The 20,252-nt window shown below is 41.0% G+C and overlaps 2 protein-coding genes across 2 annotated transcripts; one reads left to right on the top strand and one right to left on the bottom strand.

Annotated features, from left to right (window-relative positions):
• SIKE1 (suppressor of IKBKE 1) lies at positions 1 to 3,603 on the bottom strand (the record flags this gene model as incomplete). Its single annotated transcript, XM_079546381.1, has 4 exons — positions 3,297 to 3,603; positions 2,950 to 3,092; positions 475 to 588; positions 1 to 90 (listed from the first exon to the last, which is right to left on the bottom strand). Exons 1-4 carry the CDS (start codon positions 3,598 to 3,600, stop codon positions 1 to 3), a joined length of 651 nt encoding a protein of 216 aa, XP_079402507.1. The 5' UTR covers positions 3,601 to 3,603.
• A 10,346-nt stretch (positions 3,604 to 13,949) lies between these two features.
• Positions 13,950 to 20,116, top strand: LOC306955066 (bile acid receptor-like; the record flags this gene model as incomplete). The annotated part of the gene is made up of 10 exons (XM_079546298.1): positions 13,950 to 14,013; positions 15,190 to 15,555; positions 16,105 to 16,245; positions 17,070 to 17,209; positions 17,302 to 17,406; positions 17,504 to 17,603; positions 18,169 to 18,294; positions 19,293 to 19,409; positions 19,683 to 19,796; positions 19,878 to 20,116. The coding sequence occupies 10 exons, from the start codon at positions 13,950 to 13,952 to the stop codon at positions 20,114 to 20,116; spliced, it is 1,512 nt and encodes a 503-aa protein (XP_079402424.1).
• Positions 20,117 to 20,252: the final 136 nt, after the last annotated feature.

Here is a 20,252-nt window from a genome sequence, read left to right as displayed (position 1 = left end):
CTAAGCCTCACTGTCACGCATATCTTCTCTCCTGACCTCAAAAGATTCTTTGCTGATTGACAATAGTTCACGTAGCTCTTTGTTTTCAAGCTGCAAAAATAAATAAATAAATAAAATCAATATTTTGGCTGAAACAGAGATGAGCTAATCCACAAAATTACAGACCTTTAATTAAGCAGCCCCGTACCTTCATAGCCTAATAGAACTCTAATTTTATAACTCAAACATTAATGCAGTGTTAGCAAGAGGTGAACCACATCATTTAAAGTACACGTTTTACTTCTGGCTTTATTATTACAATGATAGAAATACCACGAATTTGAAAATAAACAGAAAACATTCCTTGCCTCCCAACCTCACCCACCATCCCCATTTTTTATTGTTAGTAAGTACCTGACACACACAATCAAACTCTAGAGCAAGTCTAGAGCTCCAAAAGCTTGATCTGTCCTTAGCAATGACATGGGCTCTTACCTCCAGCTGAGCTAGTTTCTCCTGAACCTTAAAAAACTGATCCTCATCAACTTGTACAGCTTTTCTCATCACTTCACCCATCTCACATATTCTATCTATTTGACCTTCAATTTCCTGAAAGACATGGAAAAAAACCCACAGTTAATACGTTCAGGCAAAAGCAGTAGCAATATATTCCTTATGAATCATTTACTCTCATCTCATTAATTCTGGACTACTTTCCTATTTTGAATTTTAATATTTTTCTCCCAACCACTCACAATCCTCCCTGCTTATGCAACATTTTAGGATAGCATCATGTACCTTATTGTCCACTATCATCAGCCATCAGTGAAAACAGTGAGCAGAACAGTCAGTGCTGCACCTTCACATACATGGAAATCATTTCAAGTATGACAAGGACTGAGAGATCAGATTCCTGCTCAAGTGAATACAATTAGTATACGGCAATTTCTACACTGCCTTGCTAGAAAAACTTGACTGGATTTATAAGAACATCTGACACAAATGCAAGTAAAACTTTAAGACTGAATAAAACAACAAACCAAAAACAAAACCACTGAACAACAAAGAAGACTGGTATCTCCTGCATTAGTTTCCAACAGAGTCTGTCTAGAAATACTCCCAGTCCTTTGGTAGTTGCCTTTTTTTCTTTTTAAAGCTCAGAAATAAGTGTATAATTCATACAGAACTATTCCAACACGTAACACAACGTTAGTTCTTATCTGAAGAACATTCCATTTCCAAAATAACATTCGTAGGGAGGAACTCATGCATGTGAACACAAACATATCAGCCATTCACAAAGAGTTATAAAACAAGGATTTAGAAGCCTCTGAAGCATTTATTACAACATAATATGATATCACAAGGCACTGTGGGAAATGTCACAGCTTTATAGGGTGTGGTTTCCTCTCAATAAATGCCCACAATTACTCTGCTCTGCCTCTGGAAGACAGATGTGCCACCTTAGAAGAGAACCCAGTTTTGAATTCCAATATTGAGAGAACATGTAAGCAGATTAGAGTACCTAGAGAGCTGGAGGAACAAGTTTACATCATCTGAGAATGATGTGTCTGTCAAACAGAAAGATGGTTAAATAAGAATGTCAAATATTAAAAGATATTAAAAGGTGGTGTCTGTTCTCTGAAGTCGTAAGTGTGTGAAAGTATGAAAGAATTCATAAACTTAGTATCAAGTACAGAAGATTTTGCCTTAGCATTTCACAGAATCACAGAATCGTAGGGGTTGGAAGGGAGCTCTAGAGATCATCGAGTCCAACCCCCCTGCAAAGCAGGTTCCCTACAGCAGGTCGCACAGGTAGGCGTCCAGGCAAGACTTGAACATCTCCAGAGAAGGAGATGGTAGTCTAGGTATATCCCACCATGGTAGAAGAGGTTTCTCCAAAGTCTTTCCAGCTCTGTATTCCTGTGCCATTACAATGAAGCAAAAAACAGTGATAGGGAATGTTAGAAGTTCTGTCCAAATTATAAGTCTTCATCAATAAAGCAATCTGTGCACGTAAGCAAGCAATGGAAGACCCTTAATCTGCACAAAAGAGAATTAAACAAAAAAACCCGCAAGATATGAGATCTTGTTAGGTTGAGCCAGCCTGCTATGTTCTCATCACATAAACATGCATTATAAATGCATTACAAATGCATATTTATGCAGTAAATACCTAACAATAACCTTTAATCACATACCCTACATTACTGCATTATCAGATATCTAAATGTAAACCAAGAGACAGTTATCAGCAGCCACTCCGTGGCCTCCTGAAGACACTCTATGTCACACACAGAGTTACACACATATGTTAGGCTGTTATACTGCCTATCTGTATTTAAAAGTATTTGGAAGTGATCATTTATTAAGCCCTCAGAACACCTCAGCTTACAGGGATCTAGGAGGCTCTTTTCCCTTTGTTACAATTGTTCAACAGTAACGATAACACCTTTGATGTGGTCCTCTTGAGTGAAAACAAAGCCATTCAGGGGGAAGTTCTTTGCTATGAGAGTGGTGAGGTGCTGGAACAGCTGCCCAGAGAGGCTGTAGATGCCCCGTCCATCCCTGGAGGTGTTCAAGGTTGGATGGGGCCCTGGGCAGCCTGGGCTGCTATGAAATGGGGAGGTTGGTGGCCCTGCATGCAGCAGGGGGTTGGAGCTTTGTGATCCTTGAGGTCCCTTCCAACTTGGGCCATTCTGTGATTCCGTGATTCATTAAAGTTTAACCCAAGGAAAGTAACCCAATGCACACACAACAAGCTTTCACGTGGGCAATGAAAGGCTTGTGTTGGTCAGGATCCTCTATGACAACCATTACAACCCGGATGCTGTAAAAAGAATGCAGGGAAAAAATATACTAAAGGAACCAGAGCTTCAAAGAACACATCCTGGAGCACAGTGAGGCCATGAAAGGAGACCAATAAGAGAGCAAGTTTCCTATTCCCCCTCCCGCTCCACCCCACCTTACCACAGAGTTGGCCTGATGAACTTTCAGGACCGGTTCTGCATCTTCACCTTTTCTCCCTTGCAACAGCTGCAACATCTGCTTTCTGTACTTGCTCATGATCAGCTCTAACGCATCCTGGTGCTCCTCCAGAGAGATCCACAGCGCTAAGGGACACGGAGCGCAGCACGGCGTTACCTCGGAGGCCGCCCGGCTGCCCTCAGCACCGCTCGGCGGCCCCACGCGACCCCCCGCCGCGCTGACAGCCAGCAGCCCGCACGCACCGTTTCGACAACAGCCGCCCAGCGCAGCGCAGCGCAGCGCGGCCCTGGCCCCCCCCTCCTCCCCCGGGCCCATCCCGGCCGGCTCACCGCGGTTCTCCTGCCGCAGGTCGCGGATCTGCGTGTTCTCCTGGCACAGCAACATGTGCGGCCGCAGCCGAGAGCCGTCCGCTCCATCCGCCGGGACGCTCCGGCCCCGCCGAGAAGCGGCTGTGGGCGCCGCCGCCGCGCTGCCCTTCTCGATCGGCGCCGCGCCCGCCTCCCTCATAGCGGCCACGCGCTGATGCAGGACGGCGGACTGATCGATGAGCGACTCGGCTGCGGTGTCGTGCTCCTTCAGCCGCTCCAGAAGGGTCTTCGCGTCCGTGAGGATCTTCTCGATGGTGCAGGTCATGATGAGCGCAGGGAGGGCCGCGCTGCTCACTCCCGCGGCGGCCCCATGGCCGGCAGTGCGCGCCCCGGACCGCGCAGCGGGCAGTCCGAGCTACGAGCCGCGAACCACGAGCCGCACCGGGAGCTCCGCCGCCTTTTCCGGGCCGCGCTCCTCGCGCCGCAGCTGCGCATGCGTGGAGACCCGGAGCAGCCGCTGGGCCCGCGGCGCCGCCTGGCGGCCTCACTGAGCACCACATCGCCGCGGGGTGGAGGGATGGAGGGATGGAGGGATGGGATGGATGGATGGATGGATGGATGGATGGATGGATGGATGGATGGATGGATGGATGGATGGATGGATGGATGGATGGATGGATGGATGGATGGATGGATGGAGGCCGGCTGGGAACGGGGCTCTTGTTAACAGTGTCATTTCAAAAGGAGAATACAACTCTCTTTTTTGCTTTTATGTTTGTTTGTTTTGAGGGGAGGCAAGCTCACGACGAAAATAGCAGCACAAAGAAACCTGCATCAGATCGATGTCTTAACCTGTGTGTTGTGATTTCCAAGGAACGGTTGGACTTTGAGTTGAGGGACATGGCTTAGTGAGTACTATTGGTGATACGTGGATGGTTGGACTGGATGATCTTAAAGGTCTTTTCCAACCGTGGTGATTCCATGATTCTGTGATTCTCCGTGCCGGCACTCCACACACGGACGGCTCTCAGAGCTCCCTGTTCTCATGCACGAGGTGGCTCTCAGAGCACGAGGGGACCATGCGGAAAGCTGCAGCCCAGGAGCTGTTAATGGGCGCTGTTTGCAGAGGGCAGGTGGCCGTGACCCATGGGGGGTCCTGGTTATCTTTATTTAAAACTCCTTTAAGCAGTGTGTGATAAATTCTGGGCTGAGGTCTGTTGAGCTGACATCTTATCTGTATTCTTGTTTGTCCCTCGAACAGTAAACATCCTCTACTCAAGTTAAAATAACAAGCTCTGTAATGCTGACTTCGTTCTTTGTTATTTGCTAACTGAAACCACCGTTAGCAACCCGTGATGTCTCTGCTGCTTAACTTTTCGTTGTTTTTATTTGATAGTGCCAACTTTGTAAGCAGTATTTTCAGCAGTGTGTTAGCAGGATGTGCCTTGAGCCATCTTTCAAGCTTAAATCTCCTTTGAGACAGACACACAACAAAAATGTAGTTGTCATCAGGATTCCTTTTTCATACCAGTTAAGTATCTTCTCACCTTTCACCCTATTCTAATTAAGGAAGGTCTGTGATATCAAATTTGCAACCTGTAGCATTCAAATTTTGTTTTACAGATGGAGGTACCCAGTAAGATCAATGTAGCACCAGCAATTGCAATTCATAGCAGCTGTGAAGTCAGATAAAGGAACAAGCAGTCCTGTGCAGCAGGAATGATCTCAGCAGGAGTTGCACTTGGATTGTATGTCTGAATCTGTTTGTTCTGCTCTGTTCCTTGCATTTCTACTTCCCTTTGGGCATGATTTAATGCTTACTTTTCCCTGGCTTCAGAGATAACATGCTAACCTTTCATACCAAGTGGAGACAAGGGAGAAACGCTGCTTTATCAGGCTTCCATTTCAGGATCCGTGCAGCCCTTCTGTGGGTTTCTGACCATCTAAAATAAAAATGCAGATTGAAAAGAAGATGGAGTCCTACTGTGCTCCCACTGCAGAGCTCTCAGTCTGGTGTCGCTCTCTCTCCAGCCCATCTCTTGACACAGAATCATTTGTTCAACTTCCAGAGGACAGCAGAATGAGCTTAGTGTGGCGCCAGGGCCGATCCGATCCCAGTAGGACAAAACTCCTTGATTTAAATGCTAGGCATGCTTCTCACCAGAACTTCTATTCTGTAGCAACAGAGCTTAAACAAATCAACGGATGAGCGTTTTCAGAGTAGTGGTGTCTTATAATTCCTTTGGCTTATCACATCAGTTCTGTATAAACTGAAGAGAATGTATAAATTTGGCCTCTCAAGCATCTTAGTGTTTAACTTCAATTCGATTAAACACTTATGTATGTGTACAAAGTGAAAAATGAGGTTACAAGAGGTTAGTGCTTTAATGCTTTTAATAACTCTTAAGCACATGACTGTATTTTGTCAAACAGAACATGGATTTGTTCTAGCAGGAAAAATACATGCTAGATAGATATAAATTGAGGCTCTCCAAAACAGTAAAGCTGCTATAGAACCAAACCCACTTCTGGGCCATCTTGGTAAAATCACCAATAGCATTTCTGTGGTGGAATAAACACATAAGTGTTTCTGAGTATCGTTCATTAGGAGGCTCAAGCACGCAGTTGGAAAATCTGAAAGAACTCTGGGCAGACCAGAGAAGCAGAGGAAGGGCAATTAAAGGGCTTGATATCAGACACAGCACTGAATTCTCAGCACTGAAGCTGGGATGAGTTCAGGTCCTGAGGATTCCAAAACAATGTGCTCCAAGTAAGGCCCTTAACGTACCCAGAAACTGGCAGCAAAGTAAATAATTCATAATAATGTATTAATTCAAACTGAAAGGCACTGCCTGATGAATTTCCCTGACCAGTCTCACGCTCCTTTCTCTGCTGAAACAGATTGTTTTGCTCTATGAAGACTGCTACTCTTTAATTTATGCAAATAAATAACACTGCTTCAAAAAGCTCCTTGTAGGGAAGATAAGAGCTGTGCAAACCAGTGCTCAAAGGAAATGTCACACACACTTTGTGAAGCTGCAGAAATTAGCACATTTAAAACATGTGAACTTATCATACAAAGAGCACATATATATATTAATAGTATTAGAAGTGTTACACTGGATCTTAAGCAATTTAGTCCAACCAATGAGGCTGTATGCAGGACAAGACAGGCACTGACCCTTTGTACTCAATTCGGTAGTTAAAAGTGTTCAGACAAAGGTGATCCCTGTTGCAGGCAAAAGAGGCGGATGCTGACAACAGAAATGCGTCCCTCAAACATCTTGATTAATTACACTTTAGAATAACAACCACCTAAACTGGTTTTCACTCAGGGCTGAGGCTCATCCATGCCATGCAGAAAGCAGTGCCAGAACCACTGCATCTTTTGAAGATTAACAAATAATCTATGAGAAGGTAATTAGAAAACTTGCCATTTCTTTCCTTCTGTTTTTCCCATGAGTTCCTCAACAGATTCTAAATTTAAGTAGCTCAATGTTTTTTGTACGTCTGACAGCCCACCTCTAAAATATTTCTCTAGAACAAAAATAGGTAAAGATTAACTTAGAACATTTTAGCACATCTGATTTTTTGGTTGATACTCTTTTTTTAACACTATTCAGAACGGTTTGCTAGCAAGAACAACTCAATCCTGTAATGAAATAACCTATATTTCAACGTAACCTTTAACTCACATATAACAAAGAACACTGTAATAAGCAATTAGTTTTCCAAAGTATCCCATTTGTTTAGTATTTGACTCTTGCTTTCATCATTTAATGATTTACAGTAATGAACTGGAACATCGGTATTTTGCACTGAAATGACCAAAATAGTTGTGGAGGCATCATTGCCCTCATGTGACAGACCTCAGATGTTTTTGTGAGAAGTTAGCCAAAAGCAATAGACAGTGCCATCGCTTCTGTTTAATTTGTACTGCAAAACAACAACAAAGTGGCCATAACGACTTGTAGGCAGATCCCAGTAGCTTTTGGACTGTTCCTTTGCTGAGATTTTGCCCTTTGTTTAAGTTTTGTTTGACAAGGGCTTAATAAATGAGTAGAAGAGGTGGTTTATGTTTCATTAATGAGGTTGAGAGTGGTTAATTACTGAAGTTACGTAAACAATCCAATACCAGATCAAGCCGAATGGGTCAGTTATGCAGAGAAGACCCAGCTGGAGTAGATAGGATTTCCTTTAACTGTTCAAACACCAAGCAAGTTACAGAGATCCCGAATCACGAGTTCTGATGAATGCAGATTTCTCCATACCTTGGAAATGAGTTCTCTCAACAGGCACCTATGTAGGGAAGATCTTCTCTGAATCTGCAGTTTCAGCACTCCTCAAATTCTCAGCCCTACCTGCAGAAAGGAGGACTTCCCATGTAGATGAGACTCTACAGAAGCTCGCAGTTTTCACACTGGCAATGGAGCGAGGCTGCAGGAGTGGTGCAGTGTAAGGTGTTCTGTGCCCCTTGTTCTCCACTTCCTTGGCACTTCTGGATTTCCACTCACGACAGCAGCTTTTTCAGCTAATATTTGCAGTCCATACCTACGAGTAACGTTTTGTTTCCTCTCCTCTAGCAAAGTGTGTTCAATCTATCTGATTTCCTTTGCTCACTTAAACGACATTAGGAACATCACTAATCAGAGAGCGTATCACTGTCTTAAAAATCTGAAACAAATCACAGAAACTAGAGCTGGAAGAGATGTTACCATTCCTTTCTCTTCCTTCTGGATCCAAATAACTTTGAGGTAGCGGTTTTTAAGTTCTGTGATGTAGTCCAACCTGATCTTCAGAATCTCCAGTAATGAGTTCTGTATAAAAAATTATTCCAGAGATATTTTTACTGGTGTGATTTTTTCTTATCTTGTTCCTTATTCCCAATTAATTCCTAATTAAGCTTTTTATTGCTTGTTGTATTCTTTAAAAATATGGAAAACAGTTCATTTTTCTCTTCTTCACAGCAGTTCTTTATGTGATTCAAGTGGGTTCTCACATCTTCCATGTTTTATTGTCATGCTAAGCCCTGAATAGAAGAATGGACACTAAAATAGTGCAAATAAATGTATTTACAATGGACCACTACTCTGGTCTGAATCACTGACTGTGCAAAGTAGATTTATTACCACAACCGTGAAGATGGCCACGTGGATAGGAGTAAATAGGCATGGTCTAATGTTTAATGTGGAACTCTACTACTAATTTCTACAAATTAGTTTTAGGTTCTTGTATAGTTATTTTGGAAATCTACTCTGAATCCAGTAGCTGTTAAAGCACTGAGCAGAAGCAGCACTAGGCATCTTCTGAAAACCTGGGTTTCAGACTTAAAACACTTGGAATCAGTAGGCTTGAAGTACCTATGTCTCACTGGCATATCTGAATAGCTTGCCAGTAAACTATCTTCTATAAAAAATAAAAAATAAAAAATAAAAAATAAATGCCCCAAAAGCTTTAGAAGTCCATAGTATTGAAGAGAGAACATTTCGTAAATCTCTGCTTATTTTTCATGAGACAGACAAAAAAGATGGATGAAATAGACAATGGCATTTGAGAAAGAAATGCTGTGCAAAATGTCTCTATTCTACCAATTACAAACTTTCCATTTTTACTATTGAAGGTGTTGGGTTTTTTGATATCTTAGAAAGTTCCAAATAAAGTTCTTTTACTGGGAAGACAAATGCTGTTCATTGTTTAATTTACAAGATTGTTATCTTTGTCCATACTTCAAAACCCCTGCATTTCAGTCCCTGGTGAGCACACATGACCAATCCAACACATTTGAAAGCTCAAAAATCCTGTCAAATGCTCAAATAACATCTGTGAGGCAACTTTTTATTCCCTTGCAAGCCAAACTCAACAGTTCCTACTCCAAAGGCACGCTCATGGATTCCTGAATGTTGTCAGAGTGTATGAAAACAAGTAACACGCTGTTCTTGGGAACCTGCTGAACACAAACACGGCTCTTCTGTGAAGGGTAATGCCACTGTGCTGTGCATGAGGCCACAGAGCCATGGAAAGCATGGTAACTTGCAGAAATCCTCTGCATGCTGCATCTGCACAGGTATGTTAGAATCAGAACTGGTAGAACACGCTCAGTGTTTTGTGTTTCAAAATACCAACATAATCAAGTGTCTACAAATTCAGTTATTGTTTCTTGTAGATACGCTCAATTTATACCACTGCAGTATTTTCTCTGCAAAGCAGTGAACATCTTCCATTAACACTCAGGCATGTCAACGTTAAGCAATCAGAATTGGAGAATTTCAAATTCTACCAAGAAAGCAAATACTTGGTAATCAGTCAGGGAGAACTCTGGGAAACCATGACGTGAAGGTCCCCATGGCCTCTGTCCCTGATGACCCAGTTATTATTTGATTTATGTGGGCTTGCAGCTGCCCTCGCTTCGACCCCAGGAAAGGCTGTGTGGGAAGTTCGTGTCTCAGAGCTGTAGCATTGCTCTGCAGATTGTCTGGAGCCGAGTGTATGCACACAAACTGATAAATAGGGAGAAGGCCCAGTTCGCTCCAGCTGGACTCAGAGCTGGGATCACTGCTACAGCCCACGGACTTGCTCTGGAAACAAGAGAAACTCTGCAACTGCTGTAGGTAATTCATTTACTTCTCTTGGTGCTCTGGGATTATAAATTCTTGTGGTAGCCATGAATCAATTTGCCAGGTGAAAATATTGCAGGTATTGTGGATTTTTTTTTGTTTGTTTTCTTCTGAAAGTCTTAGCTAAATTAATATAGAAAAGAAGCGCTTTTAAATGGAGTGTCCTAGCTATCCAGATCTTTTTCCAACAATTTCACTGGATGAACATAAGGACGTAAAATAAATTTTTAATTCAGTGGTTTGTTTACCTTCCCCAAAATACCAGGAAAGCTGCAAAGTTTCAAACAACATCCAACCTCGTACTTTACAATAGGTGGAAACTGTATCTCTGTAATAATTCATAATGAGGTAACAATTCCAAAAACAGATTTGGTCTGCAACTCAAGTAGTGAAAGAAGCCATTTATACTACAGGAAAGATTCAAAAGGTATTTTATGCCAAAGAAGGAACACAGTTAATGAGGAGAAAAATGGGATTTCTTCAAGTAGCAGCTTTTGGGAGCTTCACAGCACATTCAAACCAGGAAAGCCAATTAAAAATGTAACAATGCCTATGAGCTACATAGGAGACAATTCAAACGATCCTACAACTTTCCTTGTAAAAAAATCCACACTCTTTAATTAAAGATGCTGTTAATTAATTGCCTGATTGAAACTCAGTATTTCTCCTGGCATTACACTTAGTAGCCACTGATTGTACTCCGTTGACTTTAACCTCACAAATTAAAAAACAAAACTATGTTTTCCAGAAGCAAAATTACTGTGACTCTACAGAGGTTAAACATACCTTCTAGTTACGCTGTGTTTGTTAACATGCCACAAGGAATGCTAAATAAATATTGTAGAACTTCAGCTGAGTTCCTAAAATTCCCTGCAAACAAGAAATTTCCCTATGACTCAACTATCAAAATATTTATGATAGCAGCTAAAGCACTGTCATAACATAACTCTTTAAGAGCTCCTTAGAGCCTCTCCTGAAAGCAGTGGTTTTTTGCATCTTAACAAATTTGATAGCATTCGATGGTGCTGCTTTATTTTGTGGTACTTTATAGAAAAAAAAAAAAAAGAAAGAAAGAAAGAAAGAAAAAGAAATAAACCACAAAAACCAATTTTTGCCATGAATAACAGTAAACAATAATTATTTTGAAATTCTGTTATTTTTAATCAATTAACTACTGGATGGTTTCCATTTTGATAACATGAAGTTTTTAGTTAGGACTAATAATTGAATCTTACTGAATGTCTGTATTAGATGGACAACCAATGCTTTGAATAAACATTCACTGTAGTTTACACTGAATATTATTATTTGAGAAAACTGATAACTGTCAAAAATAAATCTGCAAAAGGGCAATGGCTTCAAAAGAACTTAAGCAACTTATTCTTGGGTCAGCTTTTCAGAAGAAGGAAGAAGAATCTCTCAGCTGGTGGAGGCTCCTAAAAAAAAGTGATCTCCAAATGTTCAGGGTTTGATACAGCAGAAATAGCTCCATGGAAGTAAGAGCGAAGAAGGAAAAGCAAGGCACAACATGGCATGTTGAAATTTACTGGGAAGTCAGAATTTCTCATAAAGGATTCAAGACTGTATTGCTTGTGATACTGTGGAACAAGTTATTAAAAAATGCAGTTATGTTTTCATAAAATGTTTTCAGTTATTCCAACTTCTAAGGCTAAAGATCTTTTTGAGTCCTTTCTAGGAAATGTTTCGTTGTGTTTTTGCTTTTTTCCTATTTTTAAAGCACACAAAAAATATGGCTACATTTTGAGTATTTACTTTTTATTTATATTTATATAATATTTATATAATTTATAATTTATATTTCTATATACATTACTATTTATTTATACAAGAGAAAAATGGGCACCCATGATGATGATGATAAAATATTTTGATTTGGAATGGCATGATGGTAAGTGAACAAAACGCCCAAAGCTCTTCCCTCAATCTGATTTCAACCTTGTCCAAGTTTTTTGTTTTGAAAATTACTATGGCTCCATGTGCTACATGCTGTCAAGGTTTTAATGATTTCACAAGTTGTTCACCTCTGTGTGCATTGAGTGTTTACTTGTTTGCATGGCAAAGGTTTAATGAATGTGTCTGTGAGCTGAAGAAGCGTCCTTGAGATCGTGGCGTATTCCTAGGGAGCTGTTAGAGATTATGGATGTCACCTGGACTTTTGATAGACAAGTATATGAAGAATCCCATCAGTTTATCAATGCCTGAAGTTTGGAGGAGGCTTCCTTACTGCTGATTTATAAACATATAAGAGGGAAGAACCTAGTAGGGCAGAGGTGTGATTTTGACAGTCAGTCTTACAAATGATCAAAGCTTTCCAGTCTCAGAGTATTAAGTTCCTTCCCTATATGTCTTGTTTTCTATAGTTTTGTTTTAAAAGGCTCAAAGCAGTTTCATATCAGAAGAACAAACTTTTTAACATTATGTTCTCTGATGTCAGAATATGAAACCATTAAAATTTACACACAAGTACTATGATACTATGACTATTATATCTCATTTCTAGGTGGTGTAGTATTATTCCCCAAATAACAGACTTAGTGCTAATTCTGCTATGACATTCTTGTAACTTAAATGTTTTGATTTACAAAATCTCATTCTGAGTTGGAAATTCTGTGTCTGCAGCTGCTAGCTTATCAGCCATTAAAAAAATCAACACAAAGGACTAAATCCTCAAAGCCCTTCTCAGCCAGTCATTTAAATTGAGGAAAACTTGATTAAATGATAGCAAGATGTAGGATATGAAATGACCTGACCACCCTGCACACAGTAATATGCACCTCATGCACCTCATGCAAGATCTGCATCAGACTGGATCAACAAAATTTTATTTTAGGTTCTGTTTTTTTATTACTTTATTTAAAGGAACCACTGATATCCAGAAACACATTTCTCCATCAAATACACATATTTTAGGAAAAACGCAGACTTTGCCCACACCAAATTGATCTAACTGATAAGGACCTCATGATTCAATGAGTAATTTCTCTTTCAAACAAATATTTACTAGCAGAGATAACAAAAAAAAGCAGCATTCCAGTCTCACTGTACCTTTTCACCTTCCACTGGCAACACAAAGCGTCCAGTTTCAAAGCTGTCGGGTTTTGGGGAAGGGCCATGTGTACGTGTCTTTCAGGACGCAATTTTACTTCAGACTTCTTCAAGCGATCCATTCCTTTCCTCAGCTGTAGCTACATGTAAGTGTTGCATTATATCCATGCGAGTCTTCCAAGGAAGATCTTTAAATCCAACTTGCACTACAAGACACATATAAACAGTCTGGTTGCATTATCGAAGAGCTTCATTTTCTTACTTGCTTCCAAACACTTGCCTTCCCAATCTTTATTCTCCTTCCTATCCATTCATAGAAAACCTTTGAATACTTCATTGGCAAAGTGTCTTGTACAGAGCTTACCCAGTAGGCAGCAGACACAGGGTATTATAACCCAGTGATGGTGGCACGCTTTCCCCTTGTACAGAAGGAAAAGGGGGCAAATAAACTATTTCTTAATTGATAATGTGTCAGCTACCCTAGCATCACTCAGCTGTTCAAGTCATGCCAAGATTGCCTCGACACGTATATAAGCTCCAATATCATTCCTGCTAGCATCCATGCAGACTTTTTTATTTTGTATTTTTATCACAACTTCTGAATAGCTTTATGCCCTTCTTACACTATGGCACCCAAACCTGCACCCTGTGCTTGAGGTGAGGCTGCAGTGGGACAATCTCTTTCCTTGCCTGGCTAGCAAAGTAAAGTTAGGAGCAAAACAGTTCTATATACACTTTGGAGATTTTTGAATGGACTCAACACCAAATCCCCACTCACTGCAAGTATTACACGACTTTATGCATACCTCTATCTTTCTTACAGTCTGCAAATAGTGTCATATTCTGGAGTTTCCTGGGTTCAGCTCTGCATCTAAGCCTACCTAGCAATTCCTTCTCATATCATCTTCCTTTTATGTTTCCATTTCTCTAGGTCTCTTTCTAAAACGTTTATCCCATAGCAAAGTGAATGAAACAGTGAGACTGGGGACAAAACATGGCAAATACATTTGTCACTGTACCAGATGGGTACTGTCTTGCTGAGCCCATACAGTATTACGGTAAGTAATGCTAAGTTGTAATATTCTGAAAAAGCAGTAAAGTAAGATGAATGTCTGTGGGAATTCCCATTTTCTTAACTTTAGCATAACATTATAAGCTCCTAGGAGCTAACATTTGACTAAAAATGTCAAACAGAAAGAGTATTCCAATATATGAGCATATGCTCATACAGATTTCTGTACACAGTGTGATTATGCCAGCTGATCGTTTCATACAAACATTAGTGGTGCTGCTTTCCTTTCACTGACACCAAGAAGATACAGGTCTCATTACAGCACTCCAAATACATTACAAATATAAAATGGCTGTCCTACATAACTGTAATTGCAATAACTAATTTGATTATGGTGAGTTAAAGCAGGATTTAAAGTCCATTAAAAACAAAAGGACCTACAAAGCACTTTAAAAAAAGATTCCAGTTTTTACAGAGATTTGAACAATAAAAACCAATATCTGTTGCATGAGCTCTTCAGTACAGCTGTGTACATCTAGGGGGGTTGGATTAAATTCAAACACCGAACCCCGAAAGGCAGGAAGAAGCTCTCTTCATAATTCTGTACATAGTTGTTTGTGGTTTTTTTTTTAATAACTAAAATTATAAAGGATTAAGTGGGGAAAAATGTTAAATAAAACAGGTCTTTGCTTTTTACTCTTCTGAGTTTCAACTTCGAGACTCCCACCACCGTAAATTTTACCACTCTATATTTTCTCAGATTCTTACAGTACAATATTTTCAAAATTATGCCTGAAATATGTCAACAATTAACATTTCACTCATTAATAAATATTCATTTTTATGAGAAAACATTCTCCTTTAATGCAGACAACTAAATAAAAAATACTTAAGTGTAAATCTTGTAGCTACATATTCAGTTAGGAATATTTCTTTCAACTATTTACCAACAATTATTTACCAACAAGTATCCATGTCAGTCACATGTCATTGCCCAAGCATTTAACAAGCCATTTCTAGAACATGTAACATTTCACTTCAGTATTAGTTATAGTTACAGGTAGCATTTTTAAAAGATATGTCAGACTGTCTTTAAGAAAATGTGTTCTTCTAATATTTCTGCTTAAATATTTAACTGTCAAACCATTAAAAAAAATCAGGTAGCTGACATCACGATATTCCCTAGGCTTTTATTTCATTTTCAACTTTTTCTTTTCTCCAGATGTTTTACCAGAGCACATCAATTACCAGCTGCAAGACACTGATTTTCAGACTGCACCTTACTGTCAATACTCATCAGTTCAAATTCCTTCTCCAGTATTACAGTCACAACCTTCGCAGTCCCAGTACAGCCCATACAGCCTGGACTCTCAGTACACTGATGGGCAATACATCATCAGTAACTGCGAATTAAGCAAGCCTCCTTTCATGGCTTCCCACCCTGATGACAGTGGATTTCAAGCACTAAAAAGGCCCAGGTTAAATCACTCTTCTTTGAGATTGAAGGGACAGGAAGAGCTGTGCGTTGTCTGTGGTGATAAAGCATCTGGTTACCACTACAATGCACTTACTTGTGAGGGTTGTAAAGGTAAGAGGCACAGACTCATCCGTACCTTTCTGCACAGTGCTCAGAGCAGTAGTGCATGTAAACAAACACACTTCATTAACATGATTTTTCTCTGGGGACTGTAATTAACCTTGGAACCCTTCGTCTCACACAATACCTTCAGATGCATGTTCTTAAAACATTTTTGAAGAAATGTTTTCTCTGTGTATATTCAAGAGGAGCAATTAATAAAGCTGAATTTCCTATTGAGTATTCACTGGAATAGTGCTTGTTTAAGTGGGTGCTTATTGGCTTATGGTCATTTATTAGAGTTCTTTATTTATAAATCATTAATTATTGTTCTTAATAGCTTAGTATGCTATTAATTCAGTTATTAATATGGGAGCTATCTTGATCAGTTAAAGTAAACAGTAATTAATACTAGTCAGAAAGAACACATCATAATTAAGTCATCACAAAGAAAATTTGAAACCAAGGTAATACTTTCATTGTCAAGAAAACAACAAAACTTTGAATTATGAGGTAAATCTCCTTAAATTCTTTTACTCACAACCTGATGTTTTTCTGTAGGCTTCTTCAGACGCAGCATAACCAAAAACGCAGTGTATCGATGCAAGAATGGTGGTCACTGTGAAATGGACATGTACATGAGGAGGAAGTGCCAGGAATGTCGCCTGAAGAAGTGCAGAGCTGTGGGAATGCTAGCAGAATGTGAGTGCGCCCTCCTGATAAGTCCTTTTCTGTATCCAATCCCTTATCTCATTATAGCTAAGTGACAGAACACAAGACAATGGCCTCAGGTTGCATCAGGGAAGATTCAGATTGGAAGATGGGAAGAATTTATTCACTGAAAGGGTGGTTTGGCATTGTGCAGGCTGCCCAGGGAGGTGGTGGGGTCACTGTCCCTGAAGGCAGAGATGTGTGAATGTGGCACTCGGGGACACAGCTCAGCAGAACTTGTAATGTTAGGTGGATGGGTGGACTTGATGAACTTTAAAGGTCTTTTCCAACCTAGATGATTCTGTGATTCCAAATAGTATTCATCTGAACTTAATTTCGCTCTAGGAAAGTTTAAGTCTGTAGCACCTGCAGCATCTTCATGTGCAGAAACTACCAGTGCTTGGGAAGTAGCTCCTGAAGAGGACTGTTGTTCAAAGACATTACAAAATAAAGCAGAGAGTACTAACGAGACAGCTAAATACCCTAAACTTTGACAGGACAGCTGTCAGCTATCCAAGCTTGTCAGATGTACGTTCATGTTTGGAAAGGAAAATAAAGCATTAAAGAAATTGCACAAAACCTTTATGAAAAATTCTCATACTCATATGTCCCAATCACAAACCAGATAACACGAGAAGGCTGCAAGCAGGCCTTTTGTGGATACAGAACACCAACTTGCTTAATCAACAGCACAGTTCCATGTTCTCTAGGAAGCATAGTTCATTATAGCTCCTGAGATGCATACACAGTAATGATTTCAAATTGTTATCTGTTGGAAAAAAATATGCATTAATCCATAATTCCATGCCTCACAGGTTTGCTGACTGAAGTACAGTGCAAGTCAAAGCGACTCAGAAAGAATTTCAAACAAAAGAGCAGTTTACTTTGCAACATAAAACTGGAAGATGAGGGACTGAATAGTAAGCATGTATCGTCTACAACAAGATCTGGAAAAGTGAGACTTTTTTCTATTTCAAATAACTTTTTTATCATTTAGTTTGCCTTAACTCATTACAGTTTGATTGGTTTATTTATTTATTTTATTAGACTGTGGAGAAGGTGGAACTCACTCCAGGGGAACATCAACTTCTTGACCACATCGTAGCAGCACACCAAAAATATACAATTCCCCTTGAGGAAGCAAGGAAGTTTGTACGTATGCAGAGCAATCAGCCTCTGTTTCTGAGTTGTTATTATTCCACGCAATGTATCTTGGATGTATCAGATGTCTAAATGCTCTTTCATGCAGCTACAAGAAACCACAAGTCCTGAGGAAAGCTTTCTCCATCTCTCTGAGACAGCAGTTGTCCACGTACAAGTGTTAGTGGACTTCACAAAAAGACTCCCAGGTAAACTCCTTCCTTTGGGAAGTGTTATGGAGTAGTCTGACTTTTTGTTTTTAAGAAGCAGAAGCTGTATTCATGGCATCAGTGTGAGAAAAACACAGGCTTTAAGAAAACGTATTCAGCTGACTACTTGATCTAACTCTAGCAATTGGGATTACCATTTATTCAACAGATTAGAGCATTTTCTTCAAAAACTTATTGTGATTTTTTTTTTCTCCAATTTCTGACATGGAATAGAGATGTTTTTCTGACAGTACTTTGACTTCAAAACACCACCTTGAGTGAATTCCCATTTTAACACATTGTCTGAAATCCAGTTCAGCTTGCAACTCATTGTAGGCAACAAAGATATACATTGGGCACTGACAACAGCAATTTGTTTCTAGCTCGCAAACTAGCAAGAAGAAAAGCAAGAGCATTAGATAGTGTTGTGTACAAATGTCTTCTAACAGTGGATCCTCCTTTTCAGTAAAGGTATTTATTAAAAGATCAGAGATAGAAATCAGTCCACTTTAGGTGCTTAAAGGCAGCCACAGCCTTGATTCTTAACAAGTCTCTCTCTTTGCAGGATTTGAAAGTTTAGCTAGTGAAGATCAAATTGCACTGCTAAAAGGGTCAACAGTTGAGGCCATGTTTTTGTGTTCCGCTCAGATATACAACCAAAGAATTAATGAATGCCAGTCATCAAGTGAAAGTAAGTTGGACTAACAGGCTTTCTGTAAACACCAGTAGTTCAGCCATTTTAATACAATCTCCAATTTAATGAATCTGAAGTAATTCACTATTCAAGCACAGCACTGCTTACAATAGCACCAGCAATATGTAGCCTCCAAAGAAGGGCAACAAGGCTGGGGAAGGGGTTGGAGAATATGGCCTATGAGGAGAGAATGAAGGAACTGGGCTGTTCAGTCTGGGGAAGAGGAGGGTGAGGGGAGACTTTATTGCTTTCTTCAAATACCTGAAAGCTGATTGCAGCAGCAGCTGACAGGATGAGGGAAATGGCCTCAGGTTGTGCCAGGGGAGGTTTAGGTTGGATATCAGGAAAATTTTTTTTCCAGAAAGGGTTGTTAAGCACTGGAATGGGCTGCACAGGGAGGTGGTGGAGTCACCAGCCCTGAATGTGTTTAAAAACCGCCTGGATGTGGTGCTCAGGGATGTGATTTTTTCCAACCTGAGCAATTCAGTGATTCTATGATTCTGTGTTTTATTTCACAATGGCCTAGCAGTGTCTGTTAGAGAAAGCTCATGGAAGGTTGTTAGAGTTAGGGTACTATGGTCAGGTTGTGGTTGGACTTGATGATCTTTACCGTCTTTTCCAACTTGAACAATTCTGTTATTCTGGAGGCATTTTTCCATAGAGTATTAAAAAAAAAAAATTAAAAATGCTGTTTTGCTTTACTCCTTTCCAAACAAAAAGCAACGCTTCTGTGAGCTTGCACAAATTATCAGGTGGATGTTAATACTAGCTACATTACTGTTATGCTGTTTCAAGTTTGACGCAAGATTTTTATCAACTGGAATGTAACCAATGAACCCAGTGTAGGATGCAGAAAAACAAAAACAAAAACAGCAACTCTTTTCCCTACCTGACAAAAATCTGCACAGTTTAAAGATGTGTCCCAAAGCAGATTCACACCCAATGTGCACAGCTGTTTTAAGCTCAGCTGCAAGCTGCCACCTCTCTTGTTCCAGGTCACATCAGACGCTCTGATCACACAACATGCTGCCACGTTCCAAACCTTGATAAGAACGTGTATTCAATTCAAATGTCTCACAGTGAAGAGAGTCCGACTTCAACCACCACCACAGGTAAAATGGCCTCAGATTGCAATCCTCGGAGGTGTTTTGCACGGCTGACTCTATTCTCCATCACACGTGTCAGTGTGTCACATCCTCACGTGGCAGAAGCAACTCATGCAATACAGCCCTTTTTCATTACTACTTTAGTAATGAAAATTGTTTTTGTTACGTTTGTGAGCTCCTGTGCTCTTAAAGCCCAGCACTTTAAAACAAGAGGGCAAACCAACGGCAGCACCTGCCTCTAACACAATAACACTCTGATGATCCTCTTCCATTTTCAAGGGATAACCGAGGAGTTCATCACCGCGCTGTTTTACTTCTACAGAAGCATGGGGGAACTGAAAGTCACCGAGACCGAATACGCTCTGCTCGTAGCGACCACGGTGCTGTTCTCAGGTAGGCGCTTCCCGCGCTGCCCCGCACTCCTCAGGCGGCGGCGGGCGCGCAGTGACCGCGCTGTGCCTCGCGCCCCCGCAGACCGCCCGCTGCTGAGGAACAAGCGGCACGTAGAAGAGCTGCAGGAGCCGTTCCTGGGCATCCTCTACAAGTACTCGAAGATCCATCATCCCGAGGACCCGCAACATTTCGCCCGCCTCATCGGGAGGCTGACGCAGCTGCGCACCCTTAACCATACCCACGCCGAAGTGCTGGTGACGTGGCGGACGAAGGACCCGAGGCTCACCGCGCTGCTCTGCGAGGTCTGGGAGCTGCACTAGACGGCGCCCGCCGCCGCCGCCGCCGCGCTCCTCTCAGCGGTGCGATCCACCCTCCGTTCCGTCCTCAGCGCGCGCCGCCGCTTCCCGCCTTTTTGTTCTCCTCAGCGGCCGAGCGAGAGGGGGAGGGCGGGGCGGA

The sequence above is a fragment of the Tetrao urogallus genome (genome assembly GCF_951394365.1).
Source record: "Tetrao urogallus genome assembly, chromosome: 24".
In the NCBI taxonomy this organism is placed as follows: Eukaryota; Metazoa; Chordata; class Aves; order Galliformes; family Phasianidae; genus Tetrao; species Tetrao urogallus.
This window is presented reverse-complemented; position numbering and strand designations above follow the sequence as displayed.